The sequence below is a fragment of the Cyprinus carpio genome, chromosome A5 (genome assembly GCF_018340385.1).
Source record: "Cyprinus carpio isolate SPL01 chromosome A5, ASM1834038v1, whole genome shotgun sequence".
NCBI lineage: Eukaryota > Metazoa > Chordata > Actinopteri > Cypriniformes > Cyprinidae > Cyprinus > Cyprinus carpio.
The window spans coordinates 24,656,371-24,680,244 of NC_056576.1; the positions used below are offsets into that span (position 1 = coordinate 24,656,371).

General features: G+C 33.5%; 2 protein-coding genes across 2 annotated transcripts; both read right to left on the reverse strand.

Annotated features, from left to right (window-relative positions):
• Positions 1-15,548: 15,548 nt before the first annotated feature.
• Positions 15,549-16,641, reverse strand: LOC109076179 (C-X-C motif chemokine 11-6). Its single transcript, XM_019091972.2, has 4 exons — positions 16,499-16,641; positions 16,228-16,354; positions 16,027-16,116; positions 15,549-15,842 (listed from the first exon to the last, which is right to left on the reverse strand). The coding sequence occupies exons 1-4, from the start codon at positions 16,554-16,556 to the stop codon at positions 15,824-15,826; spliced, it is 294 nt and encodes a 97-aa protein (XP_018947517.1). The 5' UTR covers positions 16,557-16,641; the 3' UTR covers positions 15,549-15,823.
• A 2,402-nt stretch (positions 16,642-19,043) lies between these two features.
• LOC109076180 (C-X-C motif chemokine 11-6-like) lies at positions 19,044-20,143 on the reverse strand. The gene is made up of 4 exons (XM_019091973.2): positions 20,011-20,143; positions 19,761-19,887; positions 19,560-19,649; positions 19,044-19,395 (listed from the first exon to the last, which is right to left on the reverse strand). Exons 1-4 carry the CDS (start codon positions 20,066-20,068, stop codon positions 19,386-19,388), a joined length of 285 nt encoding a protein of 94 aa, XP_018947518.1. The 5' UTR covers positions 20,069-20,143; the 3' UTR covers positions 19,044-19,385.
• Positions 20,144-23,874: the final 3,731 nt, after the last annotated feature.

Consider the following 23,874-nt stretch of genomic DNA (forward strand, 5'->3'; position numbering starts at 1 on the left):
AGGGCGCCATACGATTTGAAATCAGCCTAAACTCCAGAGTTACTTCTAATTGTCATTCCGGATCTTTTGCAAAAACATTCAATACACTGCTTTTATGATAAACTCCAGAGTTACTTCTAATTGTCATTCCGGATCTTGTTTCAAAAACATTCAATCTCACCACCTGACAAGCTCACGTCAAAGACAATTATAAAAGTCGACTCTCCCCCTGATTTATATTTTATTTATTTATTGGACGTCGATTTTTTTTCGATTTTTAAATCATAAAACATGCTCATCTTCTGCAAAAACATTGAATTGTTTGTTTTTTTGAAGATTGGATTTTTTTTTATGTTAATATTAAAAATGAAAGTCTTGAGCCTGAGCCCTATATCTTGCATTTAGAAGACACTTTAACCCAAAGTGACTTACAAATGGGGAACATCGCAAGATAATATAAATATATATATATATATATATATATATATAACTATATATAATATTCTACTATATAAACAGAACTAGTAACATGAACTGAAAAAAGAGACTGAGGTAAAAACAGCAAACCAAGTCTGTTTATACCTCATATTTTACATTAAGGGAGTAAGCGTACATGCACTTCATGGATCTGCTTTTGACACATGTAATATCTTGTTTATGAAAATTAATAACCTGAGGAGCTTGAGGAATCCACATCATGGTTGTGTGGATTTGGTAGTTCATAATATGTTATTCAAACATCATCTGTGCAGACTTGTCAACACTGACTAAAATGTAATCAGGCTGAAAGCTGCAGAGCACCATCCTTTTATTTTTATGGATGATGGTTGGATTAACACAATATCAAAGTGTTGGGGATGGAATGTTATTTTCCTTTTTTTGAGCTTAAGGGAAACCAGCCAGGATGATGCCCTCCATCGCCACGGCTCTTGGTCCCATGTAATTACATATCTGGACAGTCATAACAGTATCATAACATAAATATCAGATGAGAGTTATGGCCCTCAACAGTTAAGCTTTGTTGTTGCCTGGAATGAGATAATGTTCCAAAACCAAAGCATTCCCCTAAACAATTGGTGTTTTAATAATCGAGTCAAACATTTATGTTAAATAATGATTAATAGCTTTATATCAGCCTTCACATATGCTTATTTTGTAGTTGCATTGTTTAGCTTTGCTTTCAACAACACTCAATCAATGCAATATTTTGTAGTTGCATTTCTTTCCTTAAGGAAATGTTCTCCATCTGCAGGCAGAATGAGCCCATAGGATGTTTGTCTTGGTCTGAGAGTACTTAACCAGAAGGAAAGTCTCGGTTGGCAAGTGAGGATCTGAAGGGCGCACTTCTGCAGGCGCATAATGTTTACGGTGTGCCCACTGCTGTGTGTGTGCATTGGATGGGTTAAATGCAAGCACCAATTTCGAGTGTTACCATATGGGTTACCATACTTGACAAATGTCACGTTTTCTAAAAGTCAGGTATGTATCTTACTCGTAGATTCATTTTTAAGAATTTGATGATCTGTATTGATTTGATATCTATGAATTGACTATGTATTTGGCATGATACATATTTACCTGACTGATAATAAATTGTTACATTTGATTTTATTTTGACTTACTCTGAAATTATTTTCTCAAGTAGATTAAGTGAAGGAGTATGTTACCACAAATCTGTGTCTAGGTTTAGTACGTACTAAATCTCAGGTTACATGGAGCATGGGGCACATCAAGTGAGATTATAGATTTCTGACTAACTGCTTGACTTTAGTTAAGTTGTTAACTAAGTTGTTACATGGGCTGTAGGGGCCAAACAGAACCACTATTTAAATAATGGTAAGCATGGGCGACCTAGTTAGTCATAACCTCTGACTAATGATCAGACTATAGACTGTGTTGGGAAGGTTACTTTGGAAATGTAATAGGTTACAGATTACAAGTTACCCTATTTAAAATGTTATAGTAGTGTATTTTTTTTCAGTTACTTTATTAAAGTAATGTAACTGATTACTTTTGATTACTTTTCTAAATTTCTAATGAATGTTTATTTGCAACTGTTAATCATTTTCAAACATTTACACCATGCAAGGTTAACCAGTAGTGCTCAACATTGTCAGACTTTCAAAATCCTTCATGACTTAAATTAAGATGATCAAATTTGAACACATCCACCACAAAATCTGACTTTAGTGCTGCCTTTTACGTTGAGATTGATCTGAAATTCAATGCAGATTTAAAATCATAAGAAATAGTTTAATGATACTGTTTTTGAAACCAAATATTTGCATAACTACAGGAAACACTGCATCTAACAATGGTTTGGGGGAAAAAATGTTAATTAAAAAATAATAATAAATAAAAGCATATACATCAACTCAAATACAGCTACCTAATAAGCATGTGTCCTATTCAGTGTACTAAACTCCCGAAACATTTGTGTCTTTTTGAAACATTAGTGTCTCTTTGTATATGATATGACATTCGTTTTCTCAAAATAATTAAAATGCTCAGAGCAATTGAGATTATGTTTATGTGTTCATGTACTCATATATTGAGGCGGCAGAGGCTGAAAACACAGCAAGCCTTAGTAGGCCTATGTGTAGTAAATGAAACTGCATGTCTGCGCCATTAACTTCTACGAGGGGCAGACTGGGAAAAAAATATCAAGCCGGGAAATCTCATACTCATACACCCACAACAAATTCTGAAACATGGACAATCCTATTTTTTGTATGGACCTCACATACAAAAGGTTTAAATCCTTAGTTTGGGGACTTGCAAAACAATTAAAAGTTCTCTCCTGAACTGCACCTTCACTTTCATTTTTCTTTTCAGTCTCTTTATTTTGCCCTGATATCTATCTCTCTCATGACTTTAATACTCACTTTCTAAATCGCCTACATGTCAAAATTAGTACATCACTACAATATCTTTCTATAAAAATCCTAATACTGAACATGAGTCAGGTTTTTCCCTTAACAAAAATTAACCATGCTTTTACCATGTTTTGTAACCAAGTACAGTAAGGTTTTATGTGAATTACCATTTGTATTTACAGTATTTTTTACTACAAATTCCATGGTTAACTATGGTTAGTGTGGCAAAACAATGGTTAATTTGTGGTTACCATGCCATACCATACAGTACATAAATTGTCGTAAAGGTTGTGGTGTTGTCTACCCTAGCTCCCCCTAAACCTATTATAAAAATGATTATTTGTCTGCTCTTTACTACTGTAACATTACAATAGATAATAGTGATGTCCTTTGTACAGTATTTTGAGTGATAGTGAGCAATGGGCTGCTGCTGCTTAACTAAGACTTCTAAGACAAAACTTCATTTACAGATGAAACTGACCTGCACTTGAAACCCTGAACAGTAGTTTTGCTTCTCTGCTCCAGCTGTGTTTTCCGCATTGCGGAAGTGCAATTTGGGAAAGAAATCAATTTTTAATTAGAAATAGGCAAACAACCAATTTGTCTTTCAACCTAAATTCAAGGTCATAATAAAATGGAGTCAGCATATTAATTTAAAATAATTTATATTAAATGTTTTTTTTTTTGTTATTTTTAAAATGTAATTTTTTAAATGTTTTTTTTTGTTTTTATTTTTTTATGTTAATTTACATTAAAAATAAATTATATATATATATATATATATATATATATATATATATATATATAATTTAAGCAGCAATATTTACATGTTTTTGAATATACCACTGTGAATAACTGCAGATTTCAGATTGAGACAAGATGGAATATTGCACAAAAGAGACCTTTCTAAGGCAAGGGGTCCTGTACAGCAATGTACCTCATTACCCTGTACCTAATGAGAGGAGCTCACAGTGCTCCTGTTCCCGAGTTAAGCCCAGGATGGGCTCCTGTTCCCAAGTTAAGCCCAATGGCCTCCGAGTTAAACCCAATGGGCTCCGAGTTAAACCCAATGGGCTCCAGTTCCCGAGTTAAGCCCAATGGGCTCCTGTTCCCGAGTTAAGCCCAATGGGCTCCAGATCCCCTGTTAAGCCCAGGATGGGCTCCTGTTCCCGAATGGGTACCGCTTTGGAGGCCCACTGTCCCCGTGTATGTCCTAAGGTACCTCCAGAGCACCCACCCCCACCTCCCCATTTGATGTTATGTGGTGTGAGGTCACGCCTTCCAGAGGGGGCGTTATGTCAGACTCTGTCCCGTGTTTTGTGTGTGTTCCTGTCCCCATTGTGGTGTTTGATTTCATTCCAGGTGTTCACTATGTGTTTCCATTGATACCAGGTGTGTCTTGTCTTCCCACTGTCATGTCCTGTGTATAAAAAGTGTTCCAGTTTTGAGTTCAGTTGTCTGCTGTTAAATGTCATCCCGAGTTTGTTTCCCTTGGTTTATGGAATTAAAAGTCAAGTTAAAGTATTCTCCAGCGTCTCCTTGTCCTCTCCTGTGTATCTTGACACAATTGTCATTTATTAATATTTTGCTAATAACTGTTGTTTAGTGCATTGACATTTTTTGCTAAAATTTCACGTTAAAAAAAGTACCTAATTCACACAACATACTCTAAAGGAGCTACAAGACATGGCAAATAGAGAGGCAATTTTTTAAATAATTATAATAATACTAATATTAATTACATAAATATACTAATATTAATGAAAATAAACTATCATTAAAAAAGTTATTTACAAACACCATTAGGTCCTATATAGCACTTTCAAAGCATGGATCTTTATGGAACATTATAAAAAAGGGTTCTGCTCTCTATTATACAGTAGATCAGTGGTTCTCCTATTATTACAAGCAAAAAAAAACCCTTTTCTGGTACTGTTTTGCATCGCTTCACCAATTTGCATTTTCATTTCTAGATGTCGACTTCAATTCAACCTTACCAAGACTGAACTGCTTGTGGTTTCATCAAACCTATCATTTCATCACAATTTCACCATCCAGTTAGGCACATCAACCATAAACTCCTTCAAAAAAACAGCCAGAAACCTTGGAGTTATGATGATGATCAGCTGACTTTCTCAGACCACATTGCTAAACTGCCCAGTCCTGCAGATTTGCTTTTTTTTTTAAATTAAGAAGAACAGGCCCTTTATTTTGGAACATGCTTCACAACTCCTTGTTCAAGCTCTTGTTCTGTCCAGGCTAGACTATTGCAGTGCTCTCTTGGCAGGTCTTCCAGCCACTTCTATCAACCTTTACAATTAATCCAGAAACACAGCAGTACGATTAATTTTTAATGAGCATAAAAGAATGCACGTCACACCTCTGTTTATCAATTTGCACTGGCTACCAATAGCTGCTCGCATAAAAAATTCAAGGCATTAATGTTTGCCTACAAAACCACCACTGGCTCTGCACCCCTTTACACAAAAGCACTACTTCAGACTTATGTGCCCTAACACCAGCTTGCTCTATTCTTTTTCTATTCTATCTGTTTTCTTTTTATTATATTATATTATATTATATTATATTATATATATTATATTATATTATATTATATTATATTATATTATATTATATTATATTATATTATATTATATTATATATATATAAACTTGCTACGTGTACTGCGTTAAGCTAACTGAGACTTGTTATAGCACTTGCATATCATTGCTCTCTTGTTGATTTTGATTGCTTCCTTTATTCTAATTTTTAATTGTATTTTGATAAAAGTGTCTGCTAAATTACTAAATATAAATGTATGTAATGTTTTTATTTCGTTTATTTTTAATTTATGCTCCATTTAATGACAATAAGTACAAAACAACAACAAGAAAAAAACAATACTTCAATGTCACAAAAGCTTTATTTTGCATGACTGTAAAAATTACACTCTGTAATCAGGTATGTTTTGCATCACTATTTTAAAACGCACAACAGTGATTAGTGATAATTTTTATCAGAAAAAAAAGCATTAAGGAATTTTTTTCTTTAAGGAAAGATTTACATTGCAATATAAATTTCAGTTTAAGATTTGTCTGAAGGATGTTGGTTACTGATCGTAGGGTGCTGATATAATATGTTCTTCACTTTACAATAGCTCATATGGATTCATCTGCAGGCTATTTCTTCTGCAGGCTCCTAAAAAATAATCAGAAATAGTTGATAGTGAGTCGTCTTCTCTGCTTATTAATTAGAAGGTAAAAGAGAAGTATTCATATTGTATTTCTCACTCTGCAGGTCTGTGGTTTGTTTGCTTCTTTTATAAGTTGTGGACATCAAGTATAAACAAAATATAATATTAAAAACAGTAAAGGGTTATACTAACCTCTTTTCAACAGCCTTCATGATGTATTTCTGCGTGAATTTAGATTCTGGATTCAAGCATTTCTGCTCTGTACTATTTTTCAGAGTAACACTACAGAAAAACACAAGACAAAATAAGCTGCATGATTATTTATGTCATTGAACATATTTAAAACAGAGATGTACAATATTTAGAGAACATTTAAATAATGGCATGTGCTTACACAATCTCCTGGGTTTTACAAGACCGACTTGCTGGTATGATTTCGACCTTCTCAATCTGTTTTGGAGGAACCATGTTCACACCTTTGTCAACACAAAAACACCTGCCCTTTGGAGCTCTAGCCTGGCCTGGAAGAGAAAAACAGAGCTTTTTACCATTATCTACAACAGCCTGCCATGCAAAGAAGGTTTCACAGTATAATGCACAACATCAAAAACTTATATATTTATATTATTTCTTCAATCTGCAAAGTTCAGCGATTCAAACTCACCTTTCACTCTACAACAGCAGGGCAGCCTACGAATACCCACCAGCTGTAATGGATTTTCATAGTGCTGATCTTCTGTTTTTCACCTCACCCTACTGACTGGCTAATGACGTTGTGTGATGATTAGTTTTCAGCTGCTTTATGTTTTTATATTTGTATAAGGGATTTTCATTCCCCTGAGATTTTTTCACTTTTTGTTTCTAATAGTCGCAGCATCTGTCATTTGCCTCGTTTCCTCAGAACACTTGTTTCTTTTTCATACAGACTTGACCTTTCCAAGAATGAGGAAGGAATCCTTCAAATCATCATTTTCTTTTGACAATATTAAACTATAATTACAATAAAATTGCAATTACATAATAACCATAATAATAATTTGTATTACATGACACAAAAATGATGTTTTTTAAAATGTTTTAATAATGCTTTTATTTATTTTTTTTATTTTTTTATAGTCTACTATACTTGCAATATTACAGCTATTTATTGCAATGAAAGAGAATTATTAGGCCATTAAAACCTAAAAAAAAAAAACTTTATTAGTGTGTTCATTTAATACACATTTTTATTATGACTTTTACAGTCATCTGTGTATTAGTAGTGGGCTCTTATTACAGGTGCTCAGTAGGTTGGCTTGGCGACAAGTAAGTGAGTCACTGACCAGTTTTCATACATTTGTTAAAAACACTACCATTCAGGTACAAAACAAATGTGATTTGAGTCAGTCAGTGAATCATTTTGTCAAAAACCAGGGCATAGGCTGGATTCTTTTTTAGTTGTTGAACAAGGCCCATTGAAATACCGCTGTGGCTTTAAGTAAAAAATATTACCGAAACCCTTGTCTGACTAATGGAGATGACTGCAGACGCAACCTAAAGAATCATGTTGCAATCGTGTACATGAGCAGTTATGTAATGGGTTTGTTTCTATGCAGCTTGTTTGAAATCTGAACTAGGGATGCCCGATGGTGATTGAATCAGTCGGTCAAATGGGTTTGCCAACAGGTCTGGAGATATGTTTAGTAACGGGAATGTTTTAATAGATGGTATCAACAAAAAATAGTGGCAGGATAAATGTGAATTTTTTACCCTAGGAATCTTTTGTAGGAAACAACCGAAAAAACTGTCCAGCTATGAAGCCCCATTTTATTGCTCCATGCAGCGTCTAAATGACCTACAACATGCAAAGAACAATTTATATCCATCAGTATTTAATGAAAAAAGTATCAAAATAATGGGACAATGTTTTTGATGATTGTACTATTCCCAATTCAGAAAGACATGCCTTGTGATCATTTGAAATCTGCTGGGCTTAGTTTTCAAACTATTTTTCCTTATTTGAAATGAATAATAATCAAAAGGAGACTGACAATATTGGTATCTAAAAAGTCACTTACCAATAATGCCTTATTTTATGTACTTTCCCTGTATACAGTGTGCTGTGTGTGTTTGTTCGAATATCAGCCTGCGGTCTTGTGCAGGGCACCCATGCTGAAATCACAGTGTTGTGATGTAAACCCACAAACGAGTACCCAGACCCACATTTTCTTTTTAAAAATAGAGCTTAATATAGAAGTTAGTGTTAATAGGCTTTACACTAAACCTACCCTTTTACTTTACCACGCATGTTTATTTTTTAAAGGTCTCTGACAGAAAAAAACAGTGATTTATTGAAATTTGGAAATGCTGACATGCCCAAACTACTTCAATATGTGAAAAATCTTTAGCAAGATAGTATCAACTAGGGCTGTCCCCAAATTATGTAACTCACGATTCATCAACTCCAAAATGAAAGTTTTTGTTTACATAAGAGATGTGTGTATACTGTGTATATTTTATTATGTATATATAAATACACCCACATAAATTATATATTTAGAAAATATTTTACATGTATATACATTTTATATATTTATATTCTTAAATTTATATTATATATATAATATATGTTAATATATAAAACATAACAATTTCTTCTTAAATATATCCATGCCTGTGTGTGTAGTTATATATAATAATAAATATACACAGTATCACACACATATATTATGTAAATCAAAACTTTTATTTTTGGATGTCTATGAATCGTGATTAATCATTTGACAGCCCTATATAAACCAAGAGCTGTTTCAGGCAGATCAATAACGTAGAGCATAGAGAGAGATACCTGTAGATAGATAGATATAGTAGATAGATAGATAGATAAGATAGAATAGATAGATAGATAGATCTGGTTAGATATATATATAGATAGATAGATAGATAGATAGATAGATAAATAGATAGATAGATAGATATAGAACTCTTGTTTTTTTCCATTTACTGATGAGGGTTACTAACATAGTTAGGAGTGGAAGTTCCCACGTTAATGGTTTATTTGTACATTTCTTTTATGGTTATTTTTTTAACAACTTCTGATCACGGTTAACAATGTAGCTTTCATGTCTTTTCCAATATGATTGATTTAATCAGTGGTAGTGGCAATCTACTGTAGTTTGCACTGGCTAAAGTCTTTCTCCCCAAACCCCCCCCAACCCTTTCTACTAGCAATCGTCAAAAATAGGCTGCTTATAACTTTGAGACACTGTTTACAATAGTTTCCCATCTCAGAACTCATGTTTTTTACATACAACAGGACTATTGCATTTTGTAAATGGAGATGCATTTTTTCATTCAGAATGGTCCAGAATGGAAGAACTGACTCTGAAAGGTTTATAATTCATATAAATAAAGCTTTATTTGAAACCACTTTTGTGGACAATGGAAAATGCACTCCTACAACCAATTATAAAAAGACTGTAAACATTCTGACACATTGTTCAGTGGTTTTCTTAAAATATGTTTTACCCAGTGGTCCATATAAATCATTGAATTACCCATTGTCACATAACCCAGTGGTCCACATAAAATTAAGTGAATCAGCTTAGACTTAGAAATAAAAAAAAATTTATTACGTATTAGGCAAAATATTAAAGACTAATCTTAATCAGTGATGTCATTTGAAGGAAGTTGGTGCTTATGATGATGTCATGGTGTTTCTTCAGAGGCACAGAGCCAGTTGTACATTGTGGCACAGTCTGACTGGCTCCTGTGGAGATGCAGAAAACATTTGAAATTTAGTTTTATTTTCCCATTAATTAAATTCCTTTTCTTTTTTTTTAATTAACCAGTTGTCTCTCTCTGCCACACAAATCTAAACGTCTTTGCAATGAAATATGTTTGTGAGGCCACTGAGTAATATACTTAAAGCAGACATTCTCCCCTCTTTTCATAGCTTTTATGATGATTTTAAGTGAATTTTGACTCTGGATTCATGCAATGTTATCCGTCCTGCAAGCAACCGTCTTTCAGAGTCACACTATAAAAAGAACAAAAGCAATGAGCCGAGTCTTACTCGTGATTGTTTTACCAGTTTGATGATTAATTACCAAAATTAAAATAAATCAATGTAGAGAAATGTAGAGGCTCTGCTTACATAATTTCATGTTTGCTACAAGATGGAACTTGGACGGGATGATTCAACTTTTTCAATGTATCCTCACTAAAACCATGTGTTTGCAAACCTTGTGTCTTCCAACACAAGCACCTGCGCCTTTGAAGACCTTCGCCTGTCCCCCTGGAAGACGAATGGCATTTTCTTTATTACAATCTATTATCTGCAGAACATAACCTCAAAACATATAAATTCTAAAGATATGCTGAATGCTTTTATCTGCAACAAAGATTCTCAGAGCTCAAACTTCACCTTTTTACCCCTACAGCGATCAGGCCAGGCTAGAAAAAAAAAGCTGCACTAGTCCTTCATTGGCTTCTTGCTCGTGATGAACTGTGCGCTTGTGTTATGTCTAAACGTCAGTGAGATTATGACTGGAGGACTTCAGGATTTCAGTTTAAGACTGTAGGGACAGGGTTTTCCCCTCTGTGTTAGTTCCCATTTGTAAGTTTGCAAGACTCCATCTTCCTCTCGTGTTTCACTTTTTTATATTGCGATTTCCTCGGAAGCTTGTCTTTAACACCCTTATGGAGAAAGCCGTGACTTTAGAGCACCTTGAATTGTAACTTTTCCAAGAATGAGGAAGGAAATAATTAGACTGGAATATTAGTGCAAATTAATGATTTGTTGTGAGTACTACTAGACGTTAGGCTTAAACCTTGCAAGTGAACAACTCTTGGGGGATTTCACGGATATTTTTAAAAACATTTTCATTGATTGAACTTGATGGCTTTTTATTGTTCCTGTTTTTAGATACATGACAAACTGTTGTCAGACATTTTGTGTATAAATTAAGCGGTCACATACAAAGAAATATAGAAAATGCACATTAACCCCACGTATTAACACAGTCCTTTTGCAATAATTTACAGCTAATCACTCTGTAAAAAATGACTGTGAATTTTACTGGTAAAACCCTGTGAAAATGCTACAGTACAAACCTGTTCAATGGTTTAACGGTAATTTTCCTGGAAAATTTAACCGTAAACCATAAACTTACGTTCCCATAAGTCCTCCTGCGTTGCAGTTTCAATTGTTGGTTTGAATTGATGTTTTTTTTTCTTTGAAATAACTGTCCCCTCCTCTTATTTTTCTTATCTGTTATGTTTTTATTAGGTTTGTAGGTTATCCTATAATTATTGTTGACATTAATGTGTTATGGCATATGTTCAGTTTAATAATGAGTCCTAACATAATGGTTTTAGCGTCTTTTGGTGAATGACTCTGTTCATCTTCTATGTATATTATTATTTTAAATCTGCTAGTGTGAGGACTTTGGGGGGGGGGGGGGGGTCATCAATGTGACCTTTCTCATCAACGCCCTGCTTTTGTTGTTATCAGTGTATTACAAAAGGTACAAAACAGATGACAGTTCAATACTTTAATAGGTTGGTGATTAACAATTATAATCAGTTAATGAAATTTTAAATGTTGAAGTAAAAACCTAAAACGTTGTTACCATAGGTTTTTACGGTAGAATTTCTGGCAACCACAGTTGCCGTTTTTTTAACCATAAATTTTTGCGGATTTTTTTTTAGCAGTGTATGTTACTGTAAAGGCTTACTCACAATCAAGTTTTTTATAATGCCTTCTTAATCACCACACTCCCTCACCACACAAGCCCACCTGCCTGCTAGGGACATTACACTTTCTTTTTATTTATAATATTTTTTTTTTTACAGATGTGTTTTTCTTGGCATGGTAGTTTTCCCAAGAATCTCCCATCCAAGTCGAACAAGACCCAACCCTGCGTAGAAGCAGGAGTATTCCTGTGGGTCGTTGATTAAAAGTCCCAATTTTTAGTGTAGTAACCAAAGTTTTTAAAAAAACTATGTTTGGCCAAGCCACTAACAACAGTGACAAAATGAAAATGCTTCTAATCGTACCCTAAAATAATTGAATGGATCTCTGCCTGCCACAACTTAAATAAACGCATGACTTGCAAATTCAAAAAATAGAAGATATTGATTTACTTGAACCTTATGTAAAAGTTCTGTTGACATAATACTGTTAATTCGCCATTAAACTTCTACGAGGGGGCAGACTGGGAAAAAAAATATTCAAGCCGGGAAAATCTTCATATTCATACACCCAAAACAAATTCTGAAACATGGACAATCCTTTTGTATGGACCCTCACATACAAAAGGGTTTAATCCTTAGTGTGGGGACTTGCAAAACAATTAAAAGTTCTCTCCTGAACTGCACCTTCACTTTCATTTTTCTTTTCAGTCTCTTTATTTTGCCCTGATATCTATCTCTCTCATGACTTTAATACTCAAGATTTAACAAAACTATACTTTCTAAATCGCCTACATGTCAAAATTAGTACATCACTACAATATCTTTCTATAAAAATCCTAATACTGAACATGAGTCATGTTTTTCCCTTAACAAAAATTAACCATGCTTTTACCATGTTTTGTAACCAAGTACAGTAAGTTTTTATGTGAATTACCATTTGTATTTACAGTATTTTTACTACAAATTCCATGGTTAAACTATGGTTAGTGTGGCAAAAACAATGGTTAATTTGTGGTTACCATGTCATACCATACATAAATTGTCGTAAAGGTTGTGGTGTTGTCTACCCTAGCTCCCCCTAAACCTATTATAAAATATGATTATTTGTCTGCTAAATTACTACTGTAACATTACAATAGATAATAGTGATGTCCTTTGTACAGTATTTTGAGTGATAGTGAGCAATGGGCTGCTGCTGCTTAACTAAGACTTCTAAGACAAAACTTCATTTACAGATGAAACTGACCTGCACTTGAAAACCCTGAACAGTAGTTTTGCTTCTCTGCTCCAGCTGTGTTTTTTCCGCATTGCGGAAGTGCAATTTGGGAAAGAAATCAATTTTTAATTAGAAATAGGCAAACAACCAATTTGTCTTTCAACCTAAATTCAAGGTCATAATAAAATGGAGTCAGATTAGATATATATATATTATATAGATATATCTATATATATATATATAATATATTATATACCACAACACACACACACACACCACACACATACATGTATATGTATGTAATATATATATAGATATATATATATATTATATATATATATATATATATATATATATATAATTTAAGCAGCAATATTGAAATGTTTTTGAATATACCACTGTGAATAGCTGCAGATATCAGATTGAGACAAGATGGAATATTGCACAAAAGAGACCTTTCTAAGGCAAGGGGTCCTGTACAGCAATGTACCTCATTACCCTGTACCTAATGAGAGGAGCTCACAGTGCTCCTGTTCCCGAGTTAAGCCCAGGATGGGCTCCTGTTCCCGAGTTAAGCCCAATGGCCTCCGAGTTAAACCCATTGGAGTCCTGTTCCTGAGTTAAGCCCAATGGCCTCCAGTTCCCGAGTTAAGCCCAATGGGCTCCTGTTCCCGAGTTAAGCCCAGGATGGGCTCCTGTCCCTGAGTTAAGCCCAGGATGGGCTCCTGTTTCCGAGTTAAGCCCAATGGGCTCCTGTTCCCGAGTTAAGCCCAATGGGCTCCTGTTCCCGAGTTAAGCCTAGGATGGGCTCCTGTTCCTGAGTTAAGCCCAATGGGCTCCTTTTCCCGAGTTAAGCCCAATGGGCTCCTGTTCCCAATTTAAGACTAGGATGGGCTCCTGTTCCCGAGTTAAGCCCAATGGGCTCCAGATCCCCTGTTAAGCCCAGGATGGGCTCCTGTTCCCGAATGGGTACCGCTTTGGAGGCCCACTGTCCCGTGTATGTCCTAAGGTACCTCCAGAGCACCCACCCCCACCTCCCCATTTGATGTTATGTGGTGTGAGGTCACGCCTTCCTGAGGGGGAGTGCTATGTCAGACTCTGTCCCGTGTTTTGTGTGTGTGTTCCTGGTGTTTGATTTAATTCCAGGTGTTCACTATGTGTTTCCATTGATACCAGGTGTGTCTTGTCTTCCCACTGTCATGTCCCATGTATAAATAGTGTTCTAGTTTTGAGTTCAGTTGTCTGCTGTTAAACGTCATCCCAAGTTAGTCTCCCCTGGTTTATGGAATTAAAAGTCAATGTAAGTATTCTCCAGCCTCTCCTCGTTCCTCTCCTGTGTATCTTGACACAATTGTCATTTATTAATATTTTGCTAATAACTGTTGTTTAGTGCATTGACATTTTTTGCTAAAATTTCACGTTAAAAAAAGTACCTAATTCACACAACATACTCTAAAGGAGCTACAAGACATGGCAAATAGAGAGGCAATTTTTTAAATAATCATAATAATACTAATATTAATTACATAAATATACTAATATTATTGAAAATAAACTATCATTAAAAAAGTTATTTACAACACCATTAAGGTCCTATATAGCACTTTCAAAGCATGGATCTTTATGGAACATTATAAAAAGGGTTCTGCTCTCTATTATACAGTAGATCAGTGGTTCTCCTTTTATTACAAGCAAAAAAAACCTTTTCTGGTACTGTTTTGCATCGCTTCACCATTTTTCATTTTCATTTCTAGATGTCGACTTCAATTCAACCTTACCAAGACTGAACTGCTTGTGGTTTCATCAAACCTATCATTTCATCACAATTTCACCATCCAGTTAGGCACATCAACCATAACTCCTTCAAAAACAGCCAGAAACCTTTGAGTTATGATTGATGATCAGCTGACTTTCTCAGACCACATTGCTAAAACTGCCCAGTCCTGCAGATTTGCTTTATTCAACATCAAGAAGATCAGGCCCTTTATTTTGGAGCATGCTTCACAACTCCTTGTTCAAGCTCTTGTTCTGTCCAGGCTGGACTATTGCAGTGCTCTCTTGGCAGGTCTTCCAGCCACTTCTATCAAACCTTTACAATTAATCCAGAACACAGCAGTAAGATTAATTTTAATGAGCATAAAAGAATGCATGTCACACCTCTGTTTATCAATTTGCACTGGCTACCAACAGCTGCTCGCATAAAAAAATTAAAGGCATTAATGTTTGCCTACAAAACCACCACTGGTTCCGCACCCCTTTACCCAAAAGCACTACTTCAGACTTATGTGCCCTAACACCAGCTTGCTCTATTCTTTTTCTATTCTATCTGTTTTCTTTTTATTATATTATATTATATTATATATATATAAACTTGCTACGTGTACTGCGTTAAGCTAACTGAGACTTGTTATAGCACTTGCATATCATTGCTCTCTTGTTGATTTTGATTGCTTCCATTATTCTCATTTGTAAGTCGCTTTGGATAAAAGTGTCTGCTAAATTACTAAATATAAATGTATGTAAATGTTTTTATTTAGTTTATTTTTAATTTATGCTCCATATAATGACAATAAGTACAAAACAACAACAAGAAAAAAACAAACAATACTTCAATGTCACAAAAGCTTTATTTTGCATGACATATTTGCATATTACACTCTGTAATCAGGCATGTTTTGCATTACTATTTTAAAACGCACAACAGTGATTAGTGATAATTTTTATCAGAAAAAAAAGCATTAAGGAATTTTTTTCTTTAAGGAAAGATTTACATTGCAATATAAATTTCAGTTCAAGATTGGTCATAAGGATGTTACTGATTGTAGGGTGCTAATATAATATGTTCTTCAGTTAACAATAGCTCATATGGATTCATATTTCAGGCTATTTCTTCTGCAGGCTCCTAAAAAATAATCAGAAATAGTTGATAGTGAGTCTTCTCTGCTTATTAATTAGAAGGTAAAAGAGAAGTATTCATATTGTATTTCTCACTCTGCAGGTCTGTGGTTTGTTTGCTTCTTTTATAAGTTGTGGACATCAAGTATAAACAAAATATAATATTAAAAACAGTAAAGGGTTATACTAACCTCTTTTCAACAGCCTTCATGATGTATTTCTGCGTGAATTTAGATTCTGGATTCAAGCATTTCTGCTCTGTACTATTTTTCAGAGTAACACTACAGAAAAACAGAAGACAAAATAAGCTGCATGATTATTTATGTCATTGAACATATTTAAACAGAGATGTACAATATTTAGAGAACATTTAAATAATGGCATGTGCTTACACAATCTCCTGGGTTTTACAAGACCGACTTGCTGGTATGATTTCGACCTTCTCAATCTGTTTTGGAGGAACCATGTTCACACCTTTGTCAACACAAAAACACCTGCCCTTTGGAGCTCTAGCCTGGCCTGGAAGAGAAAAACAGAGCTTTTTACCATTATCTACAACAGCCTGCCATGCAAAGAAGGTTTCACAGTATAAATGCACAACATCAAAAACTTATATTATTTATATTATTTCTTCAATCTGCAAAGTTCAGCGATCAAACTCACCTTTCACCTCTACAACAAGCAGGCAGCCTAGAATAACCACAGCTGTAATGATTTTCATAGCGCTGATCTTCTGTTTTCACCTCACTAATGACTGGCTAATGAAGTTGTGGATGATTAAGTTCAGCTGCTTTATTTTTATATTTGTATAAGGGATTTTCCTTCCCTGAGATTTTTTCAGTTTTTGTTTCTATAGTCCAGCATCTGTACTTGCCTCGTTTTTTATAAGAAACACTTTTTTTTAATGAAGTTTTGATTTTTAAGAGTGTGGGGGGGGTATTTTTAATATTAATTTTCTTTTGACAATATTAAACTATAATTACAATAAAATTGCAATTACATAATAACCATAATAATAATTTGTATTAAATGACACAAAATGATGTTTTTTAATGTTTTAATGCTTTTCGTTGCAATAATAGTGTAATATTGCAATTATAGTCTACTATAATTGCAATATTACACTATTATTGCAATGAAAAGAGAATTAGGCCATTAAAAACATAAAAAAAAAACTTAATTAGTGTGTCATTTAATACACATTTTTATTATGACTTTACAGACAGTCTGTGTATTAGTAGTGGGCTCTTTATACAGGTGCATCAGTAGGTGGCGTGGCGACAAGTAAGTGAGTCACTGAACCATTTTTCAATACATTTGTTAAAAAACACTACATTCAGGTACAAAACAAATTTGATTATGAGTCAGTCAGTGAATCATTTATTCAAAAACCAGGGGCATAGCTGGATCTTTTTTATTGTTGCACAAGGCCCATTGAAATACCGCTGTGCTTTAGTAAAATATTACCGAAACCCTTGTCTGACAATGGAGATGACTGCATACCAACCTAAGAATCATTTGCAATCATGTACATGAGCAGTTATGTAATGTGTGTTTTCTATCAGCTGTTTTGAAATCTGAACTAGGGATGCCAGATGGTGATTGAATTAGTCGGTCAAACGGGTTTGCCAAAAGGTCTGAGATTGTTAGTAACGGGATGTTTTATATGGTAGAAAACAAAAAGAGTGTCAGGATAAGGTGAATTTTTTACCTAGAATCTTTTGTAGGAAACAAAACTGTCAGCTATGAAGCAGCCCTTTATTGCTCATGCAGCTTCTGAATGACTCTACAGGCAAAGACAATTTATATCCATCCAATAGTATGAAAAAAGTATCAAAATATGGGGACATGTTTTTGATGATGGTACTATGCCCAATTCAGAAAGAAATGCTTGTGACATTTGAATCTGCTGTGGCTTAGTTTCAAACTATTTTTCTTAGTTGATGAATAATAATCAAAAGTAACTGACAATAATGTATCTAAAAAGTCACTTAACAATAATTCCTTATTTCATGTACTATACTGTATACATTGTGCTGTTGTTGTTCTGAATATCAGCCTGCGGTCTTGTGCAGGCACAATGCTGAATCACAGTGTGGTGATGTAAACCACAAACTAGTACACAGACCAACATTTCTTTTAAAAATAGAGCTTAATAGAAGTTAGTGGTAAGTGGCTTTCACTACCCTTTTACTTTACAACGCATGTTCTATTTTAAAGTCTCTGACAGAAAAAAACAGTGATTTATTGAAATTTGGAAATGCTGACATGCACAAACTACTTCAATATGGGAAAAACTTGTATAAGAGTAGTATAAACTAGGGCTGTCAAATGATTAATCACGATTAATCACATCCAAAATAAAAGTTTTGTTTACATAATATATGTGTGTATACTGTGTATATTTATTATGTATATATAAATACACACACATAAATTATATTTAGAAAATATTTACATGTATATACATTTATATATTTATATTCTTATATTTTATATTATATATATATAAATATATTTAATATATAAACATAACATATTCTTCTTAAATATATACATGCATGTGTGTGTATTTATATATACATAATAAATATACACAGTATACACACATATATTATGTAAACAAAACTTTTATTTTGGATGTGATTAATCGTGATTAATCATTTGACAGCCCTAGTATAAACACAGCTGTTTCAGGCATATCAATAAAGTAGAGAATAGAGAAGATACAGTAGATAGATAGATAGATAGATAGATAGATAGATAGATAGATAGATAGATAGATAGATAGATAGATAGATAGATAGATAGATAGATAGATAGATAGATAGAACTCTTTGTTCCATTACTGATGAGGTTACTAACAATAGTTAGAGTGGAAGTTCCCACGTTAATGGTTTATTTTTACATTTCTTTTATTATTATTTTTTTAACAACTTCTGATCACGGTTAAAATGTAGCTTTCATGTCTTTTCATTTGATTGATTTATCAGTGTAGTGGCAATCTACTGTAGTTTGCACTGGCTAAAGTCTTTCTACTAGCCAGATCGGTCAAAAATAGCTGCTTATAACTTGAGACACTGTTTACAATAGTTTCCCATCTCAGACCTCATGTTTTACATACCAACAGGACTATTGCATTTTGTAAATGGAGATGCATTTTCATTCAGAATGTCAGAATGCAAGAACTACTCTGAAAGGTTTATAATTCATATAAATAAAGCTTTATTTGACACAACTTTGTGGACAATGAAAATACAATCATACAACAAATTATAAAAAGACTGTACATATGACACATTGTTCAGTGGTTTTATTAAAATATGTTTACCCAGTGGTCACATAAAAATAATTGAATTACCCAGTGGTCACATACCCAGTGGTCACATAAAAATAATTGAATCAGCTTAGACATTAGAAAATATTACTTATTAGGCAAAATATTAAGACTAATCTTAAGTCAGTGATGTCATTTGAAGGAAGTTGGTGCTTATGATGATGTCATGGTGTTCTTCAGAGGCACAGAGACAGTTGTACAGTGTGGCACAGTCTACTGGCTCCTGTGGAGATCAGAAATCATTGAAATTTAGTTTATTTTCCCATTAATTAATTCCTTTTCTTTTTTTTTAATTACCATGTGTCTCTCTCTGCCACACAAATCTACGTCTTTGCATTGAATATGTTTGTGAAGCATGAGTAATATACTTAAAGCAGACATTCTCACCTCTTTTCAATAGCTTTTATGATGACATTTTTAGTGAATTTTGACTCTGGATTCATGCATTTCCGTCCTGCACCGTTCTTCAGAGTCACACTATAAAAGAACAAAAGCAATAAGCCGAGTCTTACTCGTGATTGTTTTACAGTTGATGAATTAATTAAAAATGAAAATAAATCAATGTATAGAAATGTAGGCTATGCTTACATAATCTCATGTTGGCTACAAGATGGACTTGGAGGGATGATTTCAACTTTTTCAATATTCCTCACTAAAACCATGTTTGCACCTTTGTCTGCACACAAGCACCTGCCCTTTGAAGACCTGTCCTGTCCTGGAAGAGAAATGACATTTATTTCATTACAATCTATTAGCTGCAGAACATAACCTAAACACATATAAATTCTAAAGATATGCTGAATGCTTTTGATCTGCGATTCTCAGAGCTCAAACTCACCTTTTACCCCTACAGCGATCAGGCAGGCGAGAAGAACAAAAGCTGCAATAGTCTTCATTGTCTTCTTGCTCTTGATGAACTGTGCTTGTGTTATGTCTAAACGTCAGTGAGATTATGACTGAAGGACTTCAGGATTTCATTTAAATACTGTAGGGACAGGGTTTCCCCTCTGTGTTAGTTCCCATTTTTAAGTTTCAATACTCCATCTTCCTCTCTTTTTTCACTTTTTATTGCGATTTCTCGGAAGCATTGTCTTTAACCCTTATGGAGAGAAGCCTTGACTTTAGAGCACCTTGATTGTAACTTTTCCAAGAATGAGGAAGGAAATAATTAGACTGGAATATTAGTGCAAATTATGATTTGTTGTGAGTACTACTAGACGTTAGGCTAAAACATTGAAAGTGAAAAACTCTTGGGGGATTTCAGATATTTTTAAAACATTTCAATTGATTGAACTTGATGGCTTTTATTGTCTGTTTTTAGATACATGACAAACTGTTGTATACATTTTGTGTATAAATTAAGGTCACATACAAAGAAATACAGAAAATGCACATTAAACCTACTTATTAACACAGTCTTTTGCAATAATTTTAAAGGTAATCACTGTAAAAAATGACTGTGATTTTAATGGTAAAAACTGTGAAAATGCTACAGTACAAACCTGTTAAATGGTTAACGGTAATTTCCTGTAAAATTTAACCGTAAACCGTAAACTGACGTTCCCATAAGTCTCTGCGTTGCATTTCAAATTTTGTTTGAATTTGATGTTTTTTCTTTGAAATAACTGTCTCCTCTTATTTTTTCTTATCTGTTATGTTTATTAGGGTTGTATGTTACATATAATGTTGTTAAATTAATGTTTATGGCATATTTCAGTTTAATGAGTCTTACCATAATGGTGTTTAGTGCTTGTGTGAATGACTCTGTGCATCTTCTATGTATATTATTATTTAAAAGCTGCTAGTGGTGAGGACTTTGGTCATCATGTGACTTTCTCATCACCCCCTGCTTTTTTTGGTTATCAGTGTATTACAATGGTACAAAACAGATTTTAGTACTTCAATAGTTTGGTATATTAACATTATATCAGTTAATGAAATTGTAAATTTTAAGTAAAACTGTAAAACCTAAAACGTTGCTACCATATTTTTTATGGTAGAATTCTGGCAGCTGCCGTTTTTTACCATAAATTTTGCGGATTTTTTTTTACAGTGTATGTACTGTAAAGGCTTACTCGCAAATCAAGTTTTATAATCATTCTTAATCACCCACTCCCCTCAACCACCAACGCCCCTACCTGCTAGGACATTACACTTTCTTTTTATTTATTTATTTATTTTTTTACAGATTTGTTTTTCTTGCACGGTAGTTTTCCCAAAGAAGTCTCCCATCCAAGTCCTAACAAGACCCAACCCTGCTTAGAGGCAGAGTATTAGCTGTGGGTCGTGATTAAAGTCCATTTTTAGTGTAGTAACCGAAAGATTTTTAAAACTATAGTTTGGCCAAGCCACTAACAACCAGTGACAAAATGAAAATGCTTCTAAGCGTACCCTAAAATAATTGAATGGATCTCTGCCACAACTTAAATAAACGCATGACTGCAAATTAAAAAATAGAATATATTGATTTACTTGAACCTTTATGTAAAAGTTCTGTTGACATAATATCTGTTTAATATTGTATATAATTTAAACTCAAATTTTATTCTACATTTTTGAGTCATACTACATTTCTACATTTAAAAAAAGTTTCTGTAATGTATAAGTTTTTGTGGTTAACACTTCTGAAGAGTAGTGTTCATGGTTAGGTGTAATGTGAACACTGTATTAACTGCCAGTGAACGTATTTTTCTTCATTAAACGTACTTGATAATTAAGTTACATTCAGCATGTGATATAACCAAAACCTTTTATATATAGTTGATAAAAAGTTGATAAAATTTACAAATATTTACATTTACCTATTCAACGCAAGTTCTATACAGTATTTTTTGGATTGTGAAATTAAAAAAATAATAATGACCCATCTCCATCATCACAAAGTGTGGCTGGGATCTGCTGGTTTTGCGGTTGTGCTTGTGGATGTTGAATGTATTTGTGAAGGCATTGAGAAACCACAAACGAGGATGTGGGACAAAACGTGTATTTTCTGTGGAAGATGGTCAGTTGTTTTCACTACCTCTTTATTTTCAAGACAGTCTAAACAACATTTGTGACATCTGATGTAAAAAGATGCTGATATAAATACTGGCCATAAATGTGTGTGAGTTTTTTGTCCAGTATAAATTATTGTATAGTTATTCTCTAAGCATTCCGGGGTCGTTTTGTTCAAATGAGACATGCTTGGTGAACCAGATAATTTGAGGATAAGCTGGCATAAACCAAACCTTTAGTAAGAGTTTCCTAACAAAAATGTCTGGGTTATGACATATTTTTATGGCATGTACCACACTTAATTTAAAGCAAATAATGTTTGTTTGCAGAATATTAAATATTTAAATGACGAACATTTTCTAATGATGAAATTCAGTGACTAATCAGAAAACCAAAGAGTTTAAGACATAAACAAACCACAAATCAGGTCAATAGAGAAAATGTCCCTTTTCACTGGAATATCATCAAATGTTTTCACTACCCTTTTCTTTATATAGGATCTTAAGCAGACGTTATGTTGAAGTCAGCTAATGACAATTATGAAAAAAAAAAAAAAAAACACCTTTTTGAGAAATCTGGAAATGCCGTTTCAACTGCTATTGAAAAAAAAAGAAGAATGATTATGCATGCACTATATAATATACAAAGTTACTTTTTTATTATAGACTTTTTGTCATTATCTGAGTTACGAAATAACAAACTTTATGCACTGTATATTAAACCATTTTTTAATAATAAGATGAAGTTGACCATATTTTGTCTTGTTGAGGAGTTAGTTTTCCTCAAACTCAATATATCAACACTTGTATTCCTTGTCTTCTTACATTGGAATTGTAAGTACTGACTCTTTAGAAAACACTCAGACTCTCAAATAGCAGTAACAGTGACATTTTAAGTTTTAAAGCTAATCTACATTGTCTGGGACAGTCTTTAGTAATAAGGTAGGCAGGGTAAGGTTTTGGAAAAACTGTACATTTTATTACAGTAGTATTATATTTTAAATGTATTGTCTATTCGCTATTCTATATGTTTTCTAATCTGCTCTAGAATAATCTACTCTCTTTATAATTAGTGTTATGTTTTATTTTATTAGCTTAATTTACCAGTAGGCTCCTGTCACCAAATAAATAAAGCTATTTTTGATTCTTAAATGTTAGAATTCATTGAGTTATTGTTTATTTTAATAAATCTATTAATGTATACATTAGAATCAATCATTCTGAATTCAGTTTACAGCTATTATGACATCCCTTCAGTTTATTTTTGAAAATATAGGCCTGTTCATGATTCATGGAATCATACAGTATGTAATCCAGATGTATCACTTTGAAAAATATTTAATTAATTCATTAATTTTGTTCTCTAAGTGTTCTCTAAAAATCTGACAGTTGGGATAAGTTTACCTCAAAGGGAGTAAACAAGTACAAGGTCATCATACCCTAGTGTGCCAAAATAGCCTCCTTTGATTATCAGTTGCTTTCAAATCTAAATTAGAGAATGTTTCCATCCTTTGAAGATGCATTCTTGTCCTTTATGCTATAATATGCTAAATTATCTTGTATTGGCATGTACAAAACTGGGGAATTCAGTTTTTGCCCTAAGAATTAACAGTGGCAGCGTTTCACAAAAACCTAGGGTATGGCATAATTCCCTGTGGCCATACATACAATAACAACATTCCTGAACGATAAACCCACATTACCTAAAC

Coding starts and splice junctions, on each gene's coding strand:
- LOC109076180 (XM_019091973.2), bottom strand. CDS start 20,068: ATGAAGACTATTGCAGCTTTTGTTCTTCTCGCCTGCCTGATCGCTGTA. Junction 19,888..20,010: donor GATCGCTGTAGGGGTAAAAG/GTGAGTTTGAGC, acceptor TTTCTCTTCCAG/GACAGGACAGGTCTTCAAAG. Junction 19,650..19,760: donor TGTAGCCAACATGAGATTAT/GTAAGCATAGCC, acceptor GTTCTTTTATAG/TGTGACTCTGAAGAACGGTG.
- LOC109076179 (XM_019091972.2), bottom strand. CDS start 16,556: ATGAAAATCATTACAGCTGTGGTTATTCTAGGCTGCCTGCTTGTTGTA. Junction 16,355..16,498: donor GCTTGTTGTAGAGGTGAAAG/GTGAGTTTGATC, acceptor TTTCTCTTCCAG/GCCAGGCTAGAGCTCCAAAG. Junction 16,117..16,227: donor TGTAAAACCCAGGAGATTGT/GTAAGCACATGC, acceptor GTTTTTCTGTAG/TGTTACTCTGAAAAATAGTA.